The 25,558-nt window shown below is 35.4% G+C and overlaps 1 protein-coding gene across 4 annotated transcripts in view; it reads right to left on the bottom strand.

Annotated features, from left to right (window-relative positions):
• Positions 1-6,426: 6,426 nt before the first annotated feature.
• ANXA1 (annexin A1) overlaps positions 6,427-25,558 on the bottom strand; it is a 33,223-nt gene continuing 14,091 nt past the window's right edge. For 2 of the 4 annotated variants that reach the window (XM_060410908.1, XM_004004305.5), the window contains exons 2-13: positions 21,878-21,954; positions 21,673-21,781; positions 20,909-21,003; positions 19,756-19,869; positions 19,227-19,317; positions 17,534-17,613; positions 17,285-17,341; positions 15,351-15,444; positions 13,932-14,027; positions 12,785-12,843; positions 11,060-11,182; positions 6,427-10,082 (exon numbers count right to left, since the gene is read on the bottom strand). In XM_060410908.1, the coding sequence (XP_060266891.1) occupies positions 10,026-10,082; positions 11,060-11,182; positions 12,785-12,843; positions 13,932-14,027; positions 15,351-15,444; positions 17,285-17,341; positions 17,534-17,613; positions 19,227-19,317; positions 19,756-19,869; positions 20,909-21,003; positions 21,673-21,781; positions 21,878-21,943 (1,041 nt within the window). In that variant the 5' untranslated portion in view covers positions 21,944-21,954 and the 3' untranslated portion in view covers positions 6,427-10,025. Of the gene's footprint in view, positions 11,183-12,784; positions 12,844-13,931; positions 14,028-15,350; positions 15,445-17,284; positions 17,342-17,533; positions 17,614-19,226; positions 19,318-19,755; positions 19,870-20,908; positions 21,004-21,672; positions 21,782-21,877; positions 21,955-25,558 lie in introns of all 4 variants that reach the window. The other 2 variants (XM_060410906.1, XM_060410907.1) reach the window with 2 other exon arrangements.

Below are 25,558 nucleotides of genomic sequence, written 5' to 3' on the forward strand. Positions count from 1 at the left end.
GATGCATTTATATTTGTTTTCTGTGCAATCCATTCAAACACAGAGAAGCAAGAGGAAACAATGGTTGTATCCGCTTTAAAAAAAAAAAAACTAACAAATGATTTTACTGCAGGTTCTTTTAGTAGGAAGTCAACTTTGTGATTTTATATAAAAGTGGAACTTTTTGGTTTGACTTTTTAAAATTATTTTAGAAAAAGACAAAAAAAATCAAAACAGAAACTAATATTTACTTGCAACTTTCAAGAGAAAATATTAGAAAAACTATTATACATGACTAGGTCATAAATTCCATATGGGTAGTTTGGATGTAGAGTAATGTACAAACCTCTTATATTGTCTTTAGTTAATTGGATCTTTCTCCCATGCTCCCAAACACTGGAAGAAAAAATAATTCTGAGCCCTATCTTGTTTAAAATCCAATAATGTCACTGCTTCTAAGGAACAAATGAAATGGCCGGTATCTCACAGCCCAAGTTAACCTCTAGTGTCAAGTTTTTCCCCTGAGTAGACGAAAAATGTGAACCAGCAAACAGATTGGCCAGGGGACACTGGGCCACAGACCTCAGTCTTTCTGTCGACAGTGACTCACTTCACCCTGGTACACTCCAAAATTCTTAGAGAGTAGCCAAGGGAAGAAGAAATGGGAGAGAAACTAAGAAACTGAGCTGTTTTTTTCTAGACAGATAGAGGAGGATCTAAAAATAGATTATTAAACTAGACTAAAATTCACACCAGATGGCACTAAAAGCTCATTTTGTTTTCCTTCTTAAACTGAGTATGAAGTTTTTGAAGAATAATAGATTATATTTAGACAATAAAAAAGAGCTTCATTCAGGGTCGGCTTCATGAATACACAACCTTTACACATGGGGCCCCACTCAGAAGTCACCACTATTTGGTTCAATGGTGTGCTCTATATGTTTTGAACTTCTAATAATTTTTGGACAAGGACGCTCACATTTTGCCATGTACCCATGCTGGTCTATATTTTCTCTATATTTAGAAAGACTAAAGTAGACTTCTGAATGTGGAGAATTTAACAGAAAAAGTACACATGCTAGATAAATGAGGACAAACATATTTAAAGTATAAAAGTTGAAACACTCAAAATGAATAGTTGGTTTGCATGCTGACAACACAACATTTCCAGTGGTCACAATCTTCAAGAAAATAACACAATAATTGTTTCCAGCTAGAAGCGAGAGACTTGAAGTTTATTTCCATTAGACTAGCCAAAACAAAACAGACTTCTTTTTAGATGGGTGGTTTGGTAGATGACTCAGCTTGGGACTAAGCCTGAATTTCTATGGATTCCTGTGGTGGGGTGAAAAAAAGTAAAAAAAAAAAAAAAAAGAAAGAAAGAAACCCACATACACAGTGAAATTCTTGATGTATAGATATATTCAAGCTATTTTCTTTTCCTTTTCTTTCTCTCATACTGTTTTTGCATTCTATTCCTACTCCTTTTTTGCAAGTACTTTTCCTACTTTTACCTTGGACCCATTTTTAGTTCCATGGACTGCCCAGTCAGCTGGATATTTCAAATAGCAAGATCAATAGATACAGATAACCAGAGAACATTTTTTAGAGCCTAATTCAGAAACCCCAAACAAAAAAATAACTGGTAGTTAATTACTTTTTTTTATTCTTAGGTAAAAAACCAAAGTCTTTAAAAAGATAATGATAAGCATTAAACCTTTTATCACATGAGAACCAGAAGGATGATGTACTAGAACAGTGCAGTTTTTTGTTTTTTTTTTTTTTTTCTGAAAGCCCCATTCAAGTTCTAACATCAATAAGAAGTCTCTTTACTTCTGTTGGGCTTCCATGATTGTTCACCAATAAAGATTCCACCTGTTAATGCAGGAAATGCAGGTTTAATCCCTGGGTCAGGAAGATCCCCTGGAGAAGAAAGTGGCAACCTACTCCAGAAAATTCCATGGACAAGAGGAGCCTGGCAGGCTACAGTCCATGGGCCACAAAGAGTCCACACACATTCACAGAAAAACAGAGTCAATAAATAAGCTTTTCACTGCTTGAAAGGCTAACACTACTGAATTTAATAATCTCCAGTGAGATGAGAGTATAAAGAAGATAATCCATGACTTAGTTTACTACATGCAAGAGCTCTCGTTTCATTCCTCTTTGCAGCAGCTAAAAATGATCTGATGTTTCTGATATTATTGAACATTTCATAATGTATTCTCATATTAAAAGAAGCTTTCTTTGGCAAAAATGTATGGCAAGCTCCTCATCATAGCAGAAGCTACTGTGTTTTAATTTTTACTGAGTTCTTTATGTGGGCTCAATGGTGATTATCTCATTTATTAATAGTTTTCATCACAACCATCAGTGTCATTTTACAGATGACCAAACTGTGGCACAGAGAAGGCAGGAAACAGGCAAGCCTCACAGTCAGTGAGTGGTAGGGCTGGATTTGAATCATGAAACCTGACTAATTCTCAGTTATGATTATGAAGATGCTGATTGTCTGTAAATCAGTCTTCAGAGCCAGAAAAGCAAACAATGGTAATAATTGTAAGACGATGCATTGTTTATACATCATGGCTAAAGAAAAGATTTGGAAGGTGGGTCGCTTTGGCTATTGAGTCAATATCACGGGTTTCTACCACTGAAACTAAAGAAAGGATCATTTCCACATGACTGCACCTTAGGTATCCAGAAATGAAAAAGACTTTTCTTTTCCTGCATTTCTGGCTCAGCCTGAAACAGGTACACAAACTCCAGAACAAGGATTTCTTTTCAGAGCTTTCAATTTTTTAAAGCCATTTTAGTTTTGAGCTGAAAACTGGTTTGCTACTGCTGCTGCTAAGTCACTTCAGTCATGTCCGACTCTGTGGAACTATAGAACGTAGTCTGCCAGGCTCCTCTGACCATGGGATTCTCTAGGCAAGAATGCTGGAATGGGTTGTCATGCTTTCCTCCAGGAGATCTTCCCGACTCAGGGATTGAACCCATGTCACTTATGTCTCCTGCTTGGAAGGCAGGTTCTTTGTCGTTAGCACCAACTGGGAAGCCCCAAAACTAGTTTAATCCTAGTTTAATCACTATAAGATCTATATCATCCATAGCAAAAGAAATGGATGAAATAGAAACACCATTCAATCGTATTGACTGTTTCGCCTATCATTACCAATTATCTTAGAATTTGAAAGCATTGTTGTTGGGTTTTTTTTTTTTCACTTTCTCTTAGATGGTTTAAAGTATATAGTTAATACTCCTCCACACAAGAATCTACAAGTAGTCTGTGTGTGTGCATATTTTAACAAAATCACTGTAAGTTTACAAAAATTCGTGTAATCAAGCAAGGAAGGATAAATGAAAAATCTTTTTCAGCAAATGCAAAACACTAGCTACCTGCTTTGTGTGTTTGTTCATTTATTCCCTAATAAGAAGGGGAAAAGCTTTCTTATTAACATTATACTTAATTTCATATCTTGTCAGGGAACCTGAGTTGACAGTTTTTTATTCTTTTTCCTCTGAATTTTGACAATGAATACATTTTTCTAATATTTGATATTTATATCTCGATTATTTTTCCTTTAAACTTGGGCATTAAAAGAAAATTTGCCATCAAAAAAAGAAAAGAAAACCACCTTTTTGGCCTTGTTTATTAGAATCACCAAGAATAAATAAAATCACTGAATCACTGAATCTCTAAGCAATAAAGGACATTTTTATTTTTACCTATTAATAAAAATAACATCTTTGTCAAAAGACATAGTGTCTTCTGAAGCAGGTTTTCATTCAGTCTCATTTCTTTCTTAATTTTCCTTTGGGGTCAGAAGACCTATGTTCAAATTTATGTTCAAAATTCATTCACCATTCACATACTGTGGGACCTTGGGCAAGTCATGTGATGTCAGGAACTTTAGACTCCTCACATGTAAAAAGCACACGACACTTCCCTACCAGACTTGTTTGAAGACTACATTAATATATATATATATGTATAACAGCTTAGACTAGTTCTTAAGAATAAGAAATTCTCAGTAAATTTAGTCATTCAATAATTCAATAGGATGAAGTTTTACTGATCCTTCACATACTCTTCATTTCATAGCTTTTCCCAATTCTGTTACTCTCTTATTTTACTAAAGTATTTCATATATGTCTGTATATAATGATTATTACATTATATTATCAACTTTTGCATGACTTTCTGGATTCAAAAGTTGATTACCACTTTTTTACTTAATATACTTCTTTTTTTAGGAAAATTTTAAGTTTGCAGCAAAATTGTATAGATTTCTCTTTTAGTCTCTCTCTATGTCTTACAATTTTCCCTATTATTAACATCTTGGATTACCAGGTACAATTTAAAATTGATTAACCAATATTGATACATTATAATTATCTAAACTATACTTGGGTTTCACTCTTTGTTTTATCATCTGTCCCTGGAATTCTAAAAGTAAGAATTCTGGAGTGGGTAACCATTCTCTTCTCCAGGGGATCTTCTGGACCCAGGGATCGAACCAAGGTTTCCTGCATTGCAGGCAGATTATTTACCGTCTGAATCACCAGGGAATCCCATATAACTCTATCAGTTCAGTTCACTTCAGTTCACTCAGTCGTGTCTGACTCTTTGCGACCCCATGAACCACAGCACAGCAGGCCTCCCTGTCCATCACCAACTCCCGGAGTTTACCCAAACTCATGTCCATTGAGTCAGTGATGCCATCTAACCATCTCATCATCTGTCATCGCTTTCTCCTCCCACCTTCAATCTTTCCCAGCATCAGAGTCTTTTCAAATGAGTTGGCTCTTCACATCAAGTGGCCAAAATATTGGAGTTTCAGCTTCAACATCAGTCTTTCCAATGAACACCCAGGACTGATTTCCTTTAGAATGGACTGGTTGCATCTCCTTGCAGTCCAAGGGACTCTCAAGAGTCTTCTCTAGCACCCCAGTTCAAAAGTATACGTTCTTCAACGCTCAGCTTTCTTTATAGTCCAGCTCTCACATCCATACATGACTGATGGAAAAACCTTAGCCTTAACTAGATGGAGCTTTGTTGACAAAGTAATGTCTCTGCCTTTTAATATGCTTTCTAGGTCATAACTTTCCTTGCAAGGAGTAAGTGTCTTTTAATTTCATGGCTGCAATCACCATCTGCAGTGATTTTGGAGCCCAAAAAATAGTCAGCCACTGTTTCCACTGTTTCCCATCTATTTCCCATGAAGTGACGCGACCGGATGCCATGATCTTCGTTTCCTGAATGTTGAGCTTTAAGCCAACTTGTTCACTATCCTCTTTCACTTTCATCAAGAGGCTTTTAGTTCCTCTTCACTTTCTGCCATAAGGGTGGTGTCATCTGCATATCTGAGGTTCTTGATATTTCTCCCAGAAGTCTTGATTCCAGCTGTGCTTCTTCCAGCCCAGCGTTTCTCATGATGTACTCTGCATAGAAGTTAAATATGCAGGGTGACAATATACAACCTTGACATACTCCTTTTCCTATTTGGAACCAGTCTGTTGTTCCATGTCCAGTTTTAACTGTTGCTTCCTGACTTGCATACAGGTTTCTCAAGAGGCAGGTCAGGTGGTCTGGTATTCCCATCTCTTTCAGAATTTTCCACACTTTAATGTGATCCACACAGTCAAAGGCTTTGGCATAGTCAATAAAGCAGAAATAGATGTTTTTCTGGAACTCTCTTTCTTTTTTGATGATCCAGTAGATGTAGGCAGTTTGATCTCTGGTTCCTCTGCCCTTTTTAAAACCAGCTTGAGCATCTGGAAGTTCACGGTTCATGTATTACTGAAGCCTGGCTTGGAGAAATTTGAGCATTATTTTACTAGTGTGTGATATGAGTGCAATTGTGTGGTAGTTTGAGCATTCTTTGACATTGCCTTTCTTTGGGATTGGAATGAAAACTGACCTTTTCCATAACTCTATTGGCTTTGACACATGCATAGTACATGTATTCACCATTATGATGTTGTACTTAGTATTTTAATTAACCTAAAAATGTCCTTTGCTTCACCTATTTATCTCTCCCTTCTTCTTCCTTACCTTTGGTACCAGGGTCCAGCCCCAGTTGGATCCAGGGTATCCCAAGCATGAACGGTGAGGCAAGAGAGATGTATAGATATAGAGAGAGATAAGGAAAGAATTTGCAGTTAAGAGAATAGAGGAGAGAAAAGAGGCTGATATTCCTTGGTTTACACAGAAAGCCAATGAAGCCTCAGACAAGAGACTTTCTCTGTTCATGTAGGCCGCCGGTGCCCTCTCGGTCTCTCGAAGGAGTGAAGACGCAGAGCCCCATCCCAGTCAGGTCTTAGAAGCCCAGGCAAAAAAGTGAATGCAGAGAGCCTCTGAGCTCCAAGGAATCAGCCTGAAAAGGAAAGTAAGAGAGAGAGAGAGAAAGAATTGAAAGAAAGAACGACACGGGGGAACCAGGCTTTCGTGGAACTGGTCCTTGTCCGTCTCTTTATTTTTCAGGGAAGCTTTTATACTTTAAGTTGTACATAGAGATAAATGTAAGAAGCAGAGTCACGCAGGGTCAGCTGCTCTGACCCTTATTTAAAGACAGAGTGTTCTTTGCATATCTTTGTTCTTACAAGGGTCTTATGTTTGTTTACAATATCTTCTGGTCTGAAGACCGATTAACATTTTATGGCCCAATCTTTCTTTCTATTGATAAAGGTTAGTCAATCAGAAAACTTGTTTTCCCTTAAGATCTGCTTAGTCTTAAGACAGTGATAAAGTTACTTTCTTACATAGCAAGGATACAACGATTTATAACAAAGAAAGAGGAGTACAATGATTTATAACAAAGAGAAAATTCATTAACTCAAAAGTTTATTATCGCTAACATCAAAACTACTATATTTCTTTTTCTACAATGCCAATTACATTGATTAACATACTCCCAGGTGCCTAAGGGTATGGAGGCCCGGTGGCAATCATTGAGTTAGCAATGAAACGCTTCACCAACATGATTTTTATTTTTAGAAAAACCCTATGCTAAGCCTTTCAAAATACTCCAAACTCTCTGTGCTGTTTATGGTTGAGAGGTTGTAAACAATCATGTGCATAGTAGTGAGAGTGTGGATAAACCTGTCACACAAGTTAGACTGCCAGCATTTGAGCTGAGACACTCCTTTTATATGCAGGAGACTATTAACTGGAGCTATAAGTTAATTTTCCAGAGAAAGTTGGTTGGGGATAGCCCCTGTTAATGTCAGAAGAGTGTAGTATAACAGACAGATTTTGGTTTCGGGGGTAGATGCTCAAGCAGATCCAGGGGACCCCTTGAGTCCTGACCCACCTTGCCCATCAGGCCTCTTCCACATGACCTTTGTCATGGGTGGGACCTCCCATGCTGGCTCCTGGCACTTTGGCAACCACTTATCTTTGTACTGTCTCTATAGTTTTGCCTTTTCCATAATGTCATATAGTTGAAATCATACAACCAATTTTTAGATTGACTTCTTTCACTCCGCAATGGAGAAGATTAATACATGTCTTTTCCCCAATGTCTTGATAGCTCATTTCTTTCTATGGCTCAGTAATACCATTGTGTGAATATACTAGTTTATACATTAATCTTTTGAAAGACATCTTGGTTGCATCCAAGTTTTGAAAAGTATAAATAAAGCTGCTAAAATCATTTGTATGCAGGTTTTTGTGTGGACATAATTTTTCAACTGATTTGGGTAAAGACCTAATAGTGTGACTGCTAAATTGTATGCAAATGTCTTTAACTTGTAAGAAGCTATCAAACTGTCTTCCAAAATGGCTGTACTATTTTTCTTTCTTATGAACAATGAATACAACTTTTCTGTTACTCCACTTGGAATGGGTTTTGGCCATTCAAATAAATGTATAGTGGTGTTTCATTCACTTTAATTTTCCATTCACTACTGACACATGATATAGAGCATCTTTTCATATGCTTATTTGCCATCTGTGTATCTTTTCTGGTGAAATATCTATTCAGATCTTTTATTCCTTTTTAATTTAGATGCATGCATGCTAAATTGCTTCAGTCATGTCCAACTCTTTGTGAACCTATGGACTGTAGGTTGCCAGGCTCCTTTGTCTAGGGGATTTTCCAGGCAAGAATACTGAAGTGGGCTGCCATGCCCTCCTCCAGTGAAGTTTCTTGACATAGGGATGGAACCCGTATCCCTTATGTCTTCATGTCTCCTGCATTGGCAGGTGGGTTCTTTACCACTAGTGCCATCTGGGAAGCCCTTTTTAATTTAGGCTATTGTTTTCTTTATACATGCTTTGTATACCAGTGTTTATCAGATGTTTTGCAAAGGTTTTCTCCAGGTCTATGACTTGTTTTCTTATTCTCTTAACAGTATCTTTTACAGAGCAGAAGTTTTTCATTTTAATGAAGTCTAATCAATGTTTTTCTTTCATTGATCATAGAGAGTAATATATTTTTATCTTCTGAAATGTTTCTTTGTATCTCTACTTACTTACTTCATACTCTCCTATTCAATTGTGTATCCACTTACCTAGCCTAGAATCTGGAATTTAGTCAGGAGCTTAAGCAGTTTTTGATAAAATATGTAGGTTAGTATGGTATATTAGATATATCCAATTGGAGAGCAATTGGATATTCATACGCAAACAAAATAATTTTGACCAAGTCTCATCTTATGTTATACAAAAATTAGTTCAAAATGAATCACAAACTGAAATAGACACTGAAAAACTATAAAACTCAGAGGAGAAAATTTCCAGGACCTAAGGTTAGGTTAAGAGTCTGTAGATGTGACACCAAAAGCAAAAACATTAAAAGGAAAAACTGAACCTCATTAAAATTTGAAATGTTCCCTCTGAGAAAGCCTTTATCTATTAAAATGATTAAAAGCTACAGACTGAAAGAAAATATTTGCAAACCACATATTTGACAAAGGACTAATATCTAGAATATTTTAAAAGTTCTCAAAATTCAACAATAAAAAAATAGACAATGTCAAAATACAAAATAGTGACAATGTCAAGTGCTGATGAGGTTGTGGAAAACTAGCTTACTTATACATTTATTGTGGGAAAGTAAAATGGTACATCGTCCTGGAAAACAGTTTGATAGTTTCTCAGAAATCTATACATGCAACTACCTTTTTTTTTTGAGCGAGAAATTTTTATTGCTGATGCCATTTCATCTTTATACTGGTTCATGAAATATAGCAGAATGTTCGATTGTTCCAATGCTGATGCAATAAATCCCACTATTATACAGAGATACCATCTCAATAATCTGTAACCAGATGGTAAAAGGGTTAGTTGTTCAGTTGTGTTCCACTGGAGCCTGCCAGTCCCCTTGATCCATGAAATTCTCCAGGCAAGAAGACTAGAATGGGTAGCCATTCCCTTCTCCAGGGGAACTTTCCAACCCAGGGACTGAGCCCAGGTCTCTTGCATTGCAGACAGTCTTTACCATCTGATCTACAATACATACAACACAAAGTAAAAGTGTTAGTTGCTCAGAATTTCATGGACAGAGGAGCCTGGGAGGCTACAGTCCATGGGGTCACTAAGTGTCAGACACAACTGAGCACACACAAAGATGGTAAAATGTAAAAAGTTCATTTTCTAACTCTGTGAACATTTCATTTAATATGCAAAGTCTATTTCAACAAGTGATCATAATATAAAATTCAGATTCCTGTCCCTTGATATCAAATTAAGCAACTGTACTACACACAAAAGAAAATCAGAATAGAAGAATCAATGACACATCAACTGTCCTGTAAAATCATTTTATTTTCTGCAAGGTAAACATTTTTCTTAGGCATTGTTACCAGAACAACCTCTTTGTAGGGTTTTATAGTTTGGAATAACTATGTATTTTTTTAAAAATTGTATTTATTTTGTAGAGTTGTAATACAAAAAATGATTTATAGGCTATATTTTTCAGGAAGAAGTTACTAGACTATATTCCTATTGAAGAAACTTTCCTATTTAAATCTATGATATGGAATGAAAAGATGATTAAAAAGTCTTCTGATCAAAAAGCTTGAGATCATCAAAGGAATGTTTAGTTTCCTTCACAGAGAGCCACCAGGATTTTTTCATAATCTCCTTTGGTTTCATCCTGTTGATAAAAATAAAGTATGCTTAATGCTACCTGAGACCACAATCAATAGAAAGTATTTTTAAATTGTAGAATAATTATTGTATTAGGCTTAACATACATCAGAGTATATCAATTTTTTTGGATCTTGGATAAGAATATCACTTATTTAATTAATAAAATTTATATAGCAGATAACTGGTATTTTTAATTGCTTATATGAAAAGCAGTAGCTTTCAAAATTCAGATGCAAACTTCTCTTGATTATTCTATAGTAAAGCCATTATTTTCCAAGAATGAAATATAACACAGAATAAATATAGCAAAATATAACTTCATATCACCTTTGACTTGCTCAACCAGAGTGAAGGTTATAAGTCCATGATAGTCTCACTTTTCATGTTAGATTTTTGTTATCCAATACAAATGCCAAATTGAATTTGAACAGTCATCTATCTTTAAGTTCAAAACTCCTTGACTTGTCTTTATTTTTCACTTTCTAACTTAAACATGCATTCTATATTTTTTACATATGACAAAGTTAAGGAAAAATTTAGAATAAAAAGTTTCTAATCCTCTGATCAATACTCATTGCAACATAAATCATTATATATCTCTACCAAAGCATTTTGATTGCTAAATGTATGTATGGTAAACTGTTTCCATGACTACTGAAAAATCTGAAGTCTTTCTGTATAGTATCACTAGTAGATTTTACCAGCCCAAGTTCAATTTACTTTAAATTATGCATCTTTTTTAAAATTTTTATTTTTTGGTCATACTGTGCAGCAAGTTCAGCAACCAAAGATCAAACTCATGTCCCTTGCAGTTAAAGTACAGAGCCTTAACCACTAGACCACAAGAAAAGTCTCTGTATATTAATATAACAAATTAATCATATATGTAATTTATGGATACAGTAAATCAGCCCTTCTTTTTGAAGAAGTTGCAAAAAAATTATCATTTGTGGGGGTAACATTATGAGAATTACAACATACCAGGATGGCTTGACAGAGAGAGATGCCATACAACTTCTGATAGCATGCTTTGATGTCATTCATGTCGATTTCAGAGCGGGAAACCATAATCCTGATCAGTGTCTTATGACGAGTTCCAACACCCTGTTGAAAACAAATGATGATCAGTGTCCCTTATATTCCAAGCCTACTCTTAAGGCAGGATGTGGGTTTGAATGTGAAGCTATTTTGCTAACCTATATAGTTTTTATGGAGAAACTATTTCCACATTAAAATACGCACAAACACACACACTTCAAACAAGTGGTAATAAAATGACACGAACTCAACTGTGACAAGAGAATTATATAGAGAGCTTTTAAAACCTCCTAATTTATCTTCCACTATCCAGTCTTTCCTCTGTCTAAGCTATTTAAGAACTGCAAAGTAAGCTTTCTAAGTTGTAAACTGATCATTTGATTCATCTGCTTAAAACCTTTTAGTGACCTTCTGTAAATTTTAGGATGAAAATCAATCATTTTACCTGGGCTTACAATGCCCTGCCTAATTCTACAACTTCTTCCACCGTGTACCATCACTCTATATATTTTATCCTGAAAGGGACATGCCGTGTTCTCCTCCAGGGTCAGACTTGCTTTATTCCTTCATTCTTTACACTGCTGCTCTCATCTGGCTAATTCCTGTTCAAATAGCATGTTGTAATTTAGCTGACACCTACACTGCTTTCCAAAGTCTGGGACACAGGTCCCTCTTCTCATTTACAATACTAGGTGTTCTCATTATCCATCTAATAACCTCACTAGGTAACAGCAAGCATGGGGTCAGGAACTGTACTGCCAACTACCCAGTGGAACATGCCTATCACATCAAAGGGACTCTTTTCTTTTAATTGAATGGTTAGATTGCTTTCTCCTAAGACTTCTTTATTTTGGAGTTGCAAAGGAAAAAAACAGACAACTTCATAACTTTTCACAAGTATATAGGTACCATCCTATATAATAAAATACAAGCTAGACAATAAAGGACTTAAAGTGATATCTCAAATACATCTTAATAAAACCTTACACTTTGATGAGCTTACAATGACATTTTAAAATCTTAGAATGACATATTAAGCAATGCCATGGAAGGCAAAATAATAAAAAAGATAAATGAAATTTAGAAGAGATTGTAAAGCTTACAATCTTAGCAGCTTGCTAAAATCATACATTCAGTTCAGTTCAGTTCAGTAGCTCAGTCGTATCTGACTCTTTGTGACCTTATGAACTGCAGCACGCCAGGCTTCCCTGTCCATCACCAACTCCCGGAGTTTACTCAGACTCACGTCCATCGAGTCAATGATGCCATCCAGCCATCTCATCCTCTGTCGTCCCCTTCTCCTCCTGCCCCCAATCCCTCCCAGCATCAGAGTCTTTTCCAATGAGCCAACTCTTCGCATGAGGTGGCCAAAGAACTGGAGTTTCAGCTTACGAGAAAGTATATTGCCCTTCCTCTGCTGACTCAGATTTTATGCAAATCATGAGTAATCTACAAATTGCTTTCAAGCTCACCTTACTATCTTACCTATACAAGAATATAACAAGTCTAACAGAATTTTAAGAAGTAAGTGTATTACCTCTTGCAATGGACAGAAAAATAATTTTTAATGAAAAGATACTAAAAAATAAATGTAATTTTTAAACAATATGGGATTTTCTGTTCTCTCCATACACAGTAATTTTTTCCCCAAAGCAAATCATATGTTACCTTCATAGCCTGATGGAGCTTCTCAGCAAAGAACATTGGCTTGCTTGTAGCACACTTCACTGTAAGAGAGGCATGTTTTAGTTGACATCTTTACCACAAAAGAGGAAAGGTACATATGAAAGAAATAGGATATACAGAGTTTTTCAAGAAAGATTCTGTTCTCCATCCCTGTTCCTCACCATCCACCCCCAGTAAGGGATATCTGGCTTAAAAAAAGCTATTTTCTAGACGGTGATTCTGAATATTCTGTCCTCTGACAATATCATTTATCTCTTATTATCCTAAGTCCACTGATAGCAGCTTAAATAGTTCGTGCTATCCTGAGTATACTCTTCATGGAAACAAGGAAACCAGTAGATATGTTAAAGGCCATGTTGGCAGGCAAGAAATACTTTTTTTCTTGTTGTAATAAGAAAAAAAAATCCAAGTGGGACAGGAAAGTCATAAAATATAAGGCAACTGCCAAATAAAATACTAACAGATGTGTCAATCAGTTTTAAGCAGATTCTCTACCTTCTTACTCCAAGTGTGATCTATGGACCAAAAGAACTGGAGTCAACTGAGAATTTGTTAGAAATGCAGACTTCCAGTTTCCACCCAGACCTACTGAATTAGAATATGCATTTTAGCAAGATCCCCAAAGGATTCATGTGCACATTAATGTTTGAGAAGCACTGCTTCATAATGGAGGTTTCCGAACTTCAACTGGTCATCTGAATAAAAGGGAAAACTTTAAAATTCTTTTCTTCTGAAGGTCTAAATCCTTTAAGCTTGCCCAAGATTACTCAGCAAGTGACAGACCAGGATGTGGACCCTGATTTCTCTAATTCCAAATCCCATGCTCTTAATGACCATTTTGACTTTCTTTTGTGCCATGCCCAGCCTGGTATATTGCATGGTACAAGTTGATGCTCAATATTATCCACCTGCTCATGTTTTTAATCAAGGAAATAATATCTGTAATTACTAACATGACTATTGCATCACTTTAGCTAAATATTTATTGTCATTATCTTACATGCTACCTCTATTTGCAACATAAATTACATCTGAGTTTTTGTCTTGTTATTATATTTTATAAATTATTGGACAACATTGACAATACAATTTCAAGTTAGAAAACTCTTCCCTCTTCAGGACTACATACCAATAACTGTGAGGCATTTCTCGATGTCACCTTTCAACTCCAGGTCCAGAACTTTGTTCATGTCATGCTTACTATACTTGGAATATTTCTGAAAAACTGAATATTAAATTTAAATTAGAGATGTACAAAACATCCTGTTTTTTTTAGCAAACTAGCAAAATCAGGCATGGCCACAAAGTCAAAGCATTCCTTATGTGTATGCTAAGTCACTCCAGTCGTGTCTGACTTTTTGTGACCCCATGGACTGTCACCTGCCAGGCTCATTTGGCCATGGGATTCTCCAGGCAAATACTGGAATGGGTTGCCATGCCCTCCTCCATGGGATCTGTCCAACCCAGGAACTGAACCCACATTTCTTATGTATCCTGCATTGGCAGGCAGGTTCTTTACCACTAGCGCCACCAGGGAAGCCCAAAGCATTCCTTAGGATGACTGAACTTCAAAAAACACAATGTAAATCTAACTATTCATCTGAGCATATTTTGGATACATCATCTTCTCTGAGAGATGTAATTCACATGGCTATTTTTGGGCTTCTGCGTATTTTGGGAAAATTTTTGCAAATGTTGACATTTATTAGAAGTGACATTTGATTGACAGCCATAACTCTACATCAGAGCCAAGTGCCACAGCAAATGGATCTTTCCTTATATAAAGATCTGTGTTGTAGATTCCTCTTATTTTAATCTCAGAGTGCTAACAGAATGCTGTTATTAAATAATAAACTTGAAGTAATCATCATGATCTGCCCTTTGTCTTTACTTCCAGAACACTCGGGGTAAATCTTGTGGCAAGAACTCTCTTTTAGCTTTTGTTTCTGGAGTATCTAGATACTCTTTTCTTCGATTAGCCTCAGCTGTTTTCTTCTTCATTGTAATTTCATGTGTTCTGTTTTACGTGTATATATTGTCAGACCTATTCCAAATATCGAGGGGAAAAAATAGTAAAAATAAACTAATGCTCTACATGCCAAAGTCATAAAATGTGTTTCAAATACTATCACGTGGTGTCTGTACGAAGCTGGACAAATGCACAAGAAGCAATAAGAGATCAGGAATTCTGCATCCACTTGGTTTCGGAGTGTCACTGATTAAGATTTCTTTCTTGCTTTCTCTTGAAAGTGTTAGTCACTCAGTCGTGTCCAGCTCTTTGTGACCCTATGGACTCCTCTGTGCCAGGCTCCTCTGACCACAGGATTCTTCAGGCAAGAATACTGGAGTGTATTTGCCATTCATTCCCTTCCCTGGGGGATCTTCCTGACCCAGGGATTGAACCTAAGTCTCCTGCAGTACAGGCAGATTCTTTACCATCTGAGCTACCAGGGAAGCCCTTTCCTTTCTCTTGCTTGTCCTCATTAAAAAATAAAAATAAAAAATGACTTCTGCAAACAGTCCCAGGGAACATTTGTTTTCTTCTTACCTCTGCGAAGATGGGGATAGCTCCTGGTGGTAAGAATGGTAGTGAACACATTCACATCTGTCCCTTTTCTTCTTTCTCCTGCTTCATATAAGGCCTGTTAAAAAAACACAAAAGTAAACACTTGACCCTCTGAGGACTTGATATCTGCATAAGAATGTCAGATCTCTTCAAAGATTTTGGAGGCAGCTGCTTTGTGTCCAATACAATCAAAGCAGGTGACAATGCTAAGATTACAAGTTCCTTAGAGATGGAAACTTTGTTTTGTCAAGTATCTTCCATAATATCTCTCAAGTTACCTTGCAAACACTAGAGACTGAATCTATGCATGCAAAATAAATGTTTATTGAGTTAACTCGCTTTAAGATTACATTCTGTATCAAGAACACTTCAAAGGACAATCTCTAAATTTTTAATTTTACTCTTAATTGTTTAAAGTAATTTTCAGCAAATGGTACTAATAAATCAATAATTCAACCATTACCTAGATGTTGAATTTTGATGTGAGAATTTCTGGATTCAAATTCTGACTCTGCAGCTTAATCGTTCTTAGATATTACTACTGAGATATCTTAGTAATCTTATGTAGTTTCACATTATTAAACTAAAGACTTTCCTCTTTTGTAAATGGAAAAGATAACCTCTACCTTATTGTCAGCAACCTGCTCTGTTACCTTTGAAATGTTAATTACCACCCTCCTCCTGGGTCACACTAATCCATGTAATGGCCATAAATATACATCTAAGAGCCCTGAAAGTCTTTTTTTTTTAAATTTTAATTTTAATTTTTTCCTGCACTGGGTCTTTGCAGCTGCACGTGGGTTTCCTCTAGTTGTAGAGAGCAGGGGCTATTCTCTAGTTGTATTGTGCAGTGGTTTCTCTTGTTGCAGAGCACCGGCTCTGGGCACACGGGCTTAGTTGCCCCAAGGTATGTGGGATCTTCCTGGACAAGGGATTGAATTGGTGTCCTCTGCATTGCAAGGTGGATTCCTAACCACTGGACTACCAGGGAAGCTCCCTGATAGTCTTAAAATGGAAAGCAAATTCAGAAGTATCACAAGCAAATAATAGTAATTTCTTACTATGGGCAGTTACTCAAATACTTACTTTTGTTCTTTGATATGATTGCACAATTTCTATTAAAACGATAAAACTTCCAATGGGCATAAAAAGTTATTCGGGACTTTCTGAGCAAACAACTGATATAGATGCATTTATTTAACAAAAGTCAATAAATGCAGGATAATGCATTGATATAGTGAAGAGAGTGGAGTAGTCAAGTAAGTTTCTATTTTTACTAACTCACTGTAATGAATTTGTTGAGAATACTAACTGTACCATGAGTAAAGCATATGTAAATACTAGATGCCATTTTTTTTTACCAAAAATTCCAAGTCCCAAAACAACACAGTTTTTCTAATGTTGCCAATGGACTGATGTATTAAAAAACAAGCAACCTCACTGAAACAATATATAATAATATACTTGAAAGTATATAAATGCTATAACTTTTATAATTTTAATATCATTACCATAATATTTTTACAATATTAACTTACACTTCTAAACCAATGTTCATTGTTTAAAGAATTGTTAGATGTGTTTATTCTTTTCACTTTTACTTTCTTATACCTGGTAAAATAAAAATTCAGAGTTTCCTCAATAACAGATCAAATTTTTACTGTTCTTTCTCAATCCTCTCCAGTTTCATGAACAGTGCAACCTGTTGAAAACATAAAGACCACATTTCCTCTCTTGGATTGCTTGAATCCTGGCTGGTGGGCATCCTTCAGGGAATGGACATTAGATGTCATTATCCTTTTGGAGAATCTCATATCTGCTTTCACATGGAGGCCCTCAAGTGGTACCTCACCTCAGGTCGGACCTAACTGAAGTAGCAAAGTAGATTCTAAGAGTATTTATAAGCACTTGCTTACCCTGGCATCTGAATCAGCCAAGTCGTCATTTACAGCAAGCTCCTCAGATCGGTCACCCTGGAAAATAACCCATTCTCATGTAAGTAGCTTTCTAGCATATAATCACATGGCTTATTTATTCTCTTAAAATCAGATGAGTAATATTCTTTGCAGAAAAAGGAGTGAATTGCTCATTTCTAGAGAGAGATGAAATCTAAGATTTTACTTTTTATCAAAGAAGAGATATTTCCAGATCTGTTTTCATTATACCTTAGCAAGAGAAAGCAAAGCCTTCTCATAGTCTCCAGATGTGTCTGAGGCAATGTCTTTAGCCAGATCTCTCTTCAGTTCTGAGAAATAGGAAAAATATATTTTGTAGTAAACTACTGATAATGGTGATGATAATAATATCTAACATCTCTATATTGGTTCACAACTTGCAATGCCAAATGTTCAATAACTTATGGAACACATTTCAAATAGTTTTATTTTTTAATAAAGCAAAATCAGAGCAAGCAAAATTTTTGATCGTCAAATTTATTTCCTATAAGGCAATTAAAACAGTTTACATAATACTGTGAATGAAACTCTACAGCCCTAAAGCTTTTGCTAACAAGAATAAATTGCACAGGTATACATTATTAGATAACTATTTCTGAAATAAATCATACCAGAATTTAAGCAATGGGGTGAATAGAAGAGCTATTTAAAAGGACAAACCAAAGTGCTTGCATGAATATAGACTCTTTATTTATTTTGAAATAATAAATGTCTTATATGGAATACAACTTAGTTACGTATGCATGTGTATGTATACACCTCTACAGTAGATATAGATTTAAAATGTTTCCTTGTTAAACACCCTTACTTAACATTAAAAAATTATGTTGTTATTATTTTTCAGCAAAACTTTAACTGAATTTATAGTTGACTAGAAGGCAGAACATTTTAATAAACAGTCATTGAACTGTACCTTGGGAATAATTTATGGCTATTTGCCTTTGTAAACTATATTTTATAAAATTTAAAAAATTAGTTATAATGCCCCTCTTGATGACTATCACTGATAAATGGACCTAAGATAAATATTGATAACGAGATAAGAATTGCAGAACATGAGGTTAAAACTTTCTTATTCTGATTCCTTTATTAGATTTCCGTGAAAATAATACACGAGGACTATTGTATTCTCTGTGCTTGGTTTTAAAATCACGTAGAATGATCCTCTACGGTGCTGCATATTGGGTTGAGAAAATAAAACAAACAAACAAAAAAAAACAGGGGGCTTAGGAAACTAGAAAAAGAAAATAGTGATGACTCAGCACTGCCCAGGACCCATTTGCAGATACTCTCTTTACAGTGTTAAGCATACCATTGAAATGAAATGTTTCACTGAATAGATAAAATGAGCCATGGCTAGTCTTTCATCCCCATGAATCTAACTGGATGTTAACAGTGAGTAAGTCATTTATGTTCATAATGGTAAAGTTAGCTTGCATCAGAGAATTATAAGCACCAAGCTGTTTATCTTTTCAAGGACAAATGTTTGGAGGGTTTTTGTTTGTTTGTTTTTGTTGTTATTATCTTTTCAAAATGAAAGACAATGGGATATTTTTATGAAATAACTCATAAAAATAGGAAATGTTTTTAGAAAACTATTTAAATTCAGAGCTTTGAATTGAGAATTTCATTGCAATACTATGTGGCCATTTGTCCCAGACATACAATTTTTTTTAAGTGCAAAGTTGATGAGGACTGAGACAATCGTGTCCCTTATTTGTACCCCACTAACTCTAATGTGTCTGGTAACCATATGTGCCTGTGATAGACCTGTGACAGACAATGAAAGAAATATTTTAATATGTACTTTTCCCATAATTAACATCCACACTCAATTTTTCAAAAAGTATATCAGAATTCCTTTTCAACTAAGACACTTGGACTGTTACGCATTAAAACTTACCTTCTCTATAGACTCTGTTAATTTCTCTGATTTCTCCGTTAGTTCTTGATGCCAGAATTTCATTCAGAGTGTCTTCATCAGTCCCAAGGCCCTGAATTGAAAAAGATGGAAAAAAAAAAAATGTAGAAAAATCTTCATTCAAAAGTATCAACTAGTTATTATGTTCCAAAATTTGTCTGAATCTGACATTTAGTAAATTTCTCACAACATTCAATAAATATCCACAATATTTATTAATTGCAATAAAGTATGTATTATATTGCTTAAAAAACAAAATGGGTTTAATGCCAATATTTTGGGCAAATAAATACAAAGTGAGATCTATTAAATATGGTAACATCATGAAGATAGTGGAAATAACATAGTTGTTAACACCAGCATCTATTTTTTCTTTTACTTATTCATGCACTTATTCATTTTATTACCACTGATTGGTGGTCCTGTGCTGGTTGTTGAAAATACTCTAGCAGGCATAAGTGGTTTGAACATGCTTTGAGGAAAGGCGCTTTGCTTAAATCAGGTGGTTTACCTTCATGGCAGCACGGAGCTCTTCAGCATCAAACTGGGCTGGAGTTTTCAATAGAGCCAAAACAACTTCCTCAAGGTGACCGAGGAGGGCTTTCTTCAGAACTTCATCCAGGGGCTATAACAAGAAGATATATAACCTTTTAGTAAATAATGCATTAGGTAATAGAGTAAAGCAGTGTTACCTGATGTTTAGCTAATCTTACTGAGTCCTAAACCCAACCTGTTTTCATAGCTCCTTCCCTTTACATAGAAAAGGGTACCCAATATTTAATATCTTAATCTTTTTGTTTCTAGAGTGATTAGAATGAAATTTACTGAATTCATTGATAACTCCTTAAAGGATAGCATTCTCAATCTTTTATAGAGGGAATAAATGACAAAGCTCAAAAGATAGGGGCTGCGTATTAACAGAAATAGTAATAAGAATACTTTAAAAATAACGTATTAATAATTTTTCCAACCATTGAGATTTGCACTTTTCAAATAAGCACTGTAATCAGACATTATGTTGTTTTCTAACTATACTCCTTAAAAAAATTACCTATATTTTGTATAAAATAGAAACCTTACTTTTAAAGTAGAATTATACATATAAACTTTACATTCAGACACTAAACAGCTCAGTTTAAAATTGAACAGAAGTCATATTTCAAGCAGAACATATTTCTTACTGCCAACAGAAATCTTGATGTCTGTTATGTTCAAGTTAAAGGCTTATCTCCAATATAGAACACCACATGTGCAAAGAATCAAAACAGTGCATAAAACCAGCAAATGCGATAGAACTGATTACATTGCAACCAAGAAAACAAATACAGTAATCCCAGACTTAGTTGTAATGGAAAACAGTGGCTAGAGACTGAAAGAACTAGGCAACTGTATTTCAAAATCTATGCGCGCATATTCAGTTATATTCGACTCTGCAGTTCACCAGGCTGCTCTGTCCATGCAGTTTTCCAGACAATACTGGAGTGGCTTACCATTTCCTACTCCAGGGGATCTTCCTTACCCAGGGATCAAACCTGTGTCTCTTGTGTCTCCTGCACTGGTAGGCAAAGATTCTTTACTACCACTACCTGAGAAGCCCATCAAACACTATATTTAAACATAAATATAACTGAAATTAATTATCTAAGTTAACCACTGCAACCGACCTTTCCTTTCTCCTGCAGGTAGGCTGCTTTGATCTGCTGACGCTGTGCATTGTTTCTCTTAGTCAGAATTTCAATGATGGTTGCTTCATCCACACCTGGAAATAAAGGGCATCTAGACTTTAAAATTCAATTTTCTTTATCATCAATAACGGACATAAAATGATTCACTATCAAGATGCTTCAAATGAAGTTCTTAACAAAACAAAGAAGTATAAATTATAACAGGCTGGGACATGGATGTGACTCTATATCAGATGGAAGCACTTGGTGAAAATGGCTCATTTGTGTCCTACTCTTTGTGACCCCATGGACTGTAACCTGAGAGGCTTCTCTGTCCATGGGATTCTCCAGGCAAGAATACTAGAGTGGGTTGCCATTCCCTTCTCCAGGAGATCTTCCCAACCCAGGGACTGGACCTGGATCTTCTGCACTGCAGGCAGATTCTTTACCCTCTGAGACACCAAAGGAAGAAGAAATTCTCCCCAGCCCTCAGTGTTGCAATGTTTGTTCCTAGTTCACACCTTAAGTGTGAGCAGAGGTGCTGACTTCAGCATCCGGTTAGAAATGAGCTTTGTAAGGATAACTGTTGTAGCAGTCTACTGATTTAATCAAAATCTCCTAAGTGCTGAGAAAGGAAGTGTATCTTCATTGATAAAGATCTCTTATCTTCAAAATGAAGCAGACTCTTTCCATTGCACATGTTTGTTTTTTAGTAGCCATTCTGAAATGTCTAGGAGGGGACTGTTTGGGGAAGACAGAGTTACCTTTAACTGTGATTGCTTTATGCAAGGCCTCAACATCCGAGGATGGATTGAAGGTAGGATAGGGGCTCACTGCTGACCCAGGACCACCTTTGGATCCTTTCACAGTTTTCTGTGAATGAGAAATAAATTATTGTCCATTCACTTACATTTGCTTCTATTTTAATACTACTATTTAAATGAGCTATTTTATTGTCTCTTGACTTACAATGTATTCCTGTTCTTCATTTTCAATAAACCAGGCCTGCTTGAGGAATTCAGATACCATCGCCATTTTTGAAGGATCTGAAAAGAAAACAGGTCAATGTTTTTACAAACCACAAACTCAACACATATACATACCACTCCACTCCCTTACATATGTAAGACATAGAGCAGCCCTGCTTTTACTTTCCAGGATTACTCCTAGGAGCATCATACAATGCTACATGTAGTGTTTTTTGGTTTGTTTGTTTTTAAATGTAGGTGTGTGTGTGTGTGTGTGTTTGGCCATGCTGCATGCCAAAAGATGTGGGATATCAGTTCCCCAACCAGGGGTCGAACCTGCACCTACTGCAGTGAAAGCAGGAGTCCTAACCTATAGACTGCCTGGGAAGTCCCTAGATTTGAAGTTATTTTAAAGAGACTCTACTACCCTTGAACAGAAACCCAAAGCCTCAGAAATGTAGCTCTTTCTCAGTATATTCAGGCCTACCCTTAGGGCTCAGATGATGTCTATAAGTAAACAGATAAGCTGTGAAGAGCAAAGCTGGTGCTTCATTTCACCATGTACTGTATACCAAGCCCCAAGGGCATAAAAACATTGAAACATCCTTTGCCTCAAAGAACTTAAAGCCAGCATGTGCTCTTCCTAAGAAAACTCAAAAGTTTAAGAACAATTTTTAGAGGAAGTTCTGGGTGATCTGAGACTCTTTTGGGGGAAGGTTTGAGATTAAATTGGCTAAAAAGTTAAAGAGAACAAAACAGAGAAGCTTGTCATATTTGGGAAGTTGATAAGAGTTTATTAGCTCAAGAAGCCCAAATTTAAAAGTTCAAATGTGTTTCCAAAGTTTTGGATAAACATTACTGGGTTTTTTTAAAAGAAAGTTATATTTCAGAAAGATGACTCATCCTGTGTCATAGAGAATGCCTAGGAGATGGGCAAGATGGAAGATTAGAGACCACTTAGTAAGCTGTAGGAGAATCTATGTAGGGTTAATGAGGACTTGAACAAAGCTATTGGGTAGAGAAAGAACATTATACTGGCATTTATAAGCTAAGATAATCTATGGCAATCTACAGGAGTGAACTCAGACTCAAAACTCTACCTTAAAAAAAAAAAAAAAAAGATATTCTTGTGAGATTTCTCCTTGAAATAATTCAGTTTTCTTTTCCATTCCTTGGTATAAAATTATTTCAGCACCTGGAATAATCACTACACTCACATTTCTTCTGTTTGAGCTGTCTGAATTCTCATCCTACATGTGTTGTTTTTCTTTTTTTACCCAATACGAAATAATCTTGGAAAAGAATTATTTTATACCAGCTGCTTTGCTCTAAAAAGGATTCTTTAGAGTGAAACTGCACCATGCATGTCCTCCTTTGGAAAATTGTATGTTAAAGAAAATTGCTTGACTTACTATCATCGTTCAGCAATATTTTTATTTAATAAGCTATGTATATGTTTAAAACTTGAAGTACATTTTAAAAATTAATGCATTTACTGCATTATCTGCAAAAGAAGCCCTCAAGGATCCTTTTTGTCTCGGATTTTTTTTTTTTTTTAGGAGCCTACGCTCCAGTTCTATGCTGATCGATCTCTCCACACCCTTTTATTTCTCTGGAGACTGCTATTATGAGTACATCTGAAAGAGATTCGAAGGATGATCTTAGCAGTTTTAAATTCTCCTTGTGAAGCTAAATGACTCATGAGGAGTAAAACCCATAGCCTGATTCTTTACCGGTATGTTCAGACAAAGTATTTCAATCCCCACCTGCTGAAAAGTGGTAGAAATTCTAAGTAATGAGATTAAATACATGAGGGAAATAATATCCAAAGCAGAAACTATCTCTACTTAATTATCATGGGAATTGTTCAAATTACTGTTCTGTCATCTGTGAGGAGAACCAATATATTGTGCACTATTTAATCTCATCCCCCCAACAACTGATCAATTTAAAGCTATTTCCTGAGGTAAAGTCATGGTGTACAATTTTGCACAAGGTTTTAGTTCCTATTACACCATAATCTGCTGCAACTGTTGTTGGCACATTGAGTTTCATTTTCCTCTTGCTTAATTGGCATATACAAAACATCTTGCAATTTCTGGCAAGACTGCAGGTATTTAAAATATCCATTTTTTATCTCATCCATGCCCTTTAGAAAGTAGAATTCTTAGAATGAGTGATACAATTGGTCACTTAGTGGAGTAATTTTCCCTCCGTAATAGAAACAGATGTTCCAATATTTCCACTTTTTTCAATTAGAATCGAAAAACTTCAAAAGCGATCAAAGAGGAGATTAAGAATATTGTCAAATATAATTTTTTAAATGAGCCTCACAACTTCAAAATAAATTTTATGGAAACTTTACTGTACATCACAATTTTTTCACTTAAAAAAGCTTATATCATCCATTAATTTCTTAAAAGAATAAACTTGAGAAAGACTAGAAAATATTTCTTTATTATATTAGACAAAATAACAAAAATAAAAGGGTTAAATAATTTATTTCACACATGTCCACAGAGAACACAGCTTTGTGCCATATCTTCTGTGTTCCTAGATTTTGGTTGAAAAAGTGATCTGGAATGTGGTCTGGAAAAGAGAAGCAGCCTGAATAGAACCTTCTTCAGGAAAACAGTTAGAGGAAAATGGAATCTCAATTCAGCCAAATAAGATCCACAAGCTCTCAGCAAAACTTAAAGATACAAAGATTGTGACAGGATGTTAAAAAAGAAAAAACAACTCCCTGCAGGAAGTAGATTTGATCATATACTGCTAGCTAAGTGCTCAAATGCAACTCCATGTTTTAACAGAACCTTGAATATTTGCAACACACCTTACAAATACCACAAACAGCAAAAATATTTTGCTCAAATTGTATTGCTAAACCATTCTCTTTTCAATACCTAACCTCTGCATGAAAACCAATATGTTGTACTCGATAAAACCCACTTAATAATTTAAAAGTAAGATCTCTTAACTATCAACAAATAATGCATGCAAACACATTTTATAAACTTCAACATGGTATATAAATGTTTGTCACATATTTTTACTATTCAAAGAATGATCCAGTCTAGAAATTAGAATTTTTTTTTAATAAAAAATGAATAATCCCATGAGTTCACAAGAGGCTTTTTTCCATCTTTCTTTTTTTTTAGTTGCAACATTTAGAATATGTACTAGGTATTGAAGAGCCTGTTTTCTTAATATTCCTTGGCTCAATATATATTTAATCTGGCTACCAATGAGCTTTGAAACCAAGTTCATCTCAGTCCTTAGCATCATCTAATTTGAAGATGAAATTGAACATCTATAAATAGACTGACTTACATGGAAATTAATAAAATTCCAGTGTTGTTCTAATTAATAACCTGTGAAGATGCACTGCCTATCAATCTCATTTATCTATGAAAAAGTGTATAACTTTCTAGAAATTAATATTTTTATGTCATAAGAGAGCTCTCTTCCTCTCACTCAGCAAGAAATTAAAAGAAAGTAAATATGCATTAAATGATGCTTGCTAAATGTAAGAGAAAGGTATTCTAGAAATGGTACGTTAGCAATTATACCAACTGTACAGTTTGAGAAAACTAAGACATTGTATGAAAGTTAATTTCCTGATTTTTTTTCTTTTTAAACTGCACTGTGGTTGAAGTATTTAGAGACAGAGGGACACCATATC

This window comes from Ovis aries, chromosome 2, assembly GCF_016772045.2.
Source record: "Ovis aries strain OAR_USU_Benz2616 breed Rambouillet chromosome 2, ARS-UI_Ramb_v3.0, whole genome shotgun sequence".
NCBI classification, from domain to species: Eukaryota; Metazoa; Chordata; class Mammalia; order Artiodactyla; family Bovidae; genus Ovis; species Ovis aries.